This window comes from Aplysia californica, unplaced genomic scaffold (assembly GCF_000002075.1).
Source record: "Aplysia californica isolate F4 #8 unplaced genomic scaffold, AplCal3.0 scaffold00174, whole genome shotgun sequence".
NCBI classification, from domain to species: domain Eukaryota; kingdom Metazoa; phylum Mollusca; class Gastropoda; order Aplysiida; family Aplysiidae; genus Aplysia; species Aplysia californica.
The window spans coordinates 284,870-286,174 of record NW_004797444.1 but is presented as its reverse complement, the minus strand read 5'-3'; the positions used below and the strand labels follow the sequence as shown (position 1 = coordinate 286,174).

The 1,305-nt window shown below is 45.0% G+C and overlaps 1 protein-coding gene across 5 annotated transcripts in view; it reads right to left on the bottom strand.

The window, feature by feature from the left end:
- LOC101852999 overlaps positions 1–1,124 on the bottom strand; it is a 69,914-nt gene extending 68,790 nt beyond the window's left edge. For 3 of the 5 annotated variants that reach the window (XM_013082440.2, XM_013082441.2, XM_013082439.2), the window contains exon 1: positions 367–1,124. In XM_013082440.2, coding sequence (XP_012937894.1) covers positions 367–424 — 58 coding nt within the window. In that variant the 5' untranslated portion in view covers positions 425–1,124. The remainder of the gene's footprint in view (positions 1–366) is intronic. The other 2 variants (XM_005098156.3, XM_005098155.3) reach the window with 2 other exon arrangements.
- Between the last annotated feature and the right edge of the window lie 181 nt (positions 1,125–1,305).

Here is a 1,305-nt window from a genome sequence, read left to right as displayed (position 1 = left end):
AAGATGGGAAGGTAATATAAAATTAAGATAGAAGAGTGTCCGTGTGCGTGTGCGTGTGTGTGTATGTGTGTGTGTGTGTGTGTGTGTGTGTGTGTGTGTGTGTACATGCGTAAGTGTGTGTGCGCAAGTGTGTGCAAGTGTGTGTTTGTGTGTGTGTATGTGTTTGTGTGTGTGTGTGTGTGTCAGTATTATGTGTTTAAATAATTTATGTTTATTTTCTGAATTGTGAGTGCGAGTATGCGTGCATGTGTGTTTGTGTAGAGAGACGGGTGGGTGGTGGAGACAGATGGATGAGAAGAATACAGATAGACACACATACACGGCGTTTCACGACAGGATAGGGGCTCAACCAAACAGCTTACTTACCTGAAACGCAGGTAATCACAACGAAGAGAAAAGCAGAAAGACGATTTATCCGTTCCATGATTCTAGACTTGTGACACAAGTGGTATCTTATAAATTTACTCTGACAAATCACAGCCACTCAGCCTACCCTGTAAACAATTTGAAAGCACACTTGAGCTAAAAACTGTGAAACGTGCACACGTTGAAGTTATATTATTATAACAAGCACAATAAATTCTCTCCTGGCACAGAGAAAAACCGCTAGTGTGCTTGTAGAAGAATGTTTTATGCCTCGAATAACACAGTAATGCTGGTGTGCTGAATTCTTTTCTCTGCTTCCTTCGGAATCTTCTAAAGAGAAGAAGAACAAAAAGTGTCCTTTATTGTAAAGAAGCGAGAAAGTAAAGTCCACACTGGCGAAATATTATGCTCTGGGTCGAAATCACGTCGAAAAGGTACTTCGAAATCAAAGCCCTGCCAAAATCAATCGGAACCCTGCAGCAGTGCCGTATCACACATGCGAAGAATCAACTTCAATCAAAGAAGCCCATTTGCAGAAACAGGCCTTTCGTGTTACCGGTACCCGCTGTGGGCTGTGGATGTCTGAAACGGGTGTGCTAAAGCGGTGGCAATTCGACGGGATCCTCCCCCTTCTTCGAAACCGCGCCCATTCCAGGCTTGTGTTAAACGTTCAGGTCCCACAAGTGCAGTTGTTTCTTCTTCTTTTAACTGGGGGCATAAATTGGACCCTCCTCACTCCTCTCAAGCCAGGCAGGGAAGCGTGAATGAACAGCAAGCCGGTCAGAGGTGCTCGGTAGAGTTTACTTTGTGTTGTAGGGGCGTTCAGAAGCCACAACAAACAGGACCGCCTTACTGGTACTGTTTGGTTGCTCAGGTTCTTTTATCAACAGGGACCTGTGCATACCTCCACGCAGGTAGACATGGCGGGCCACTATAAGG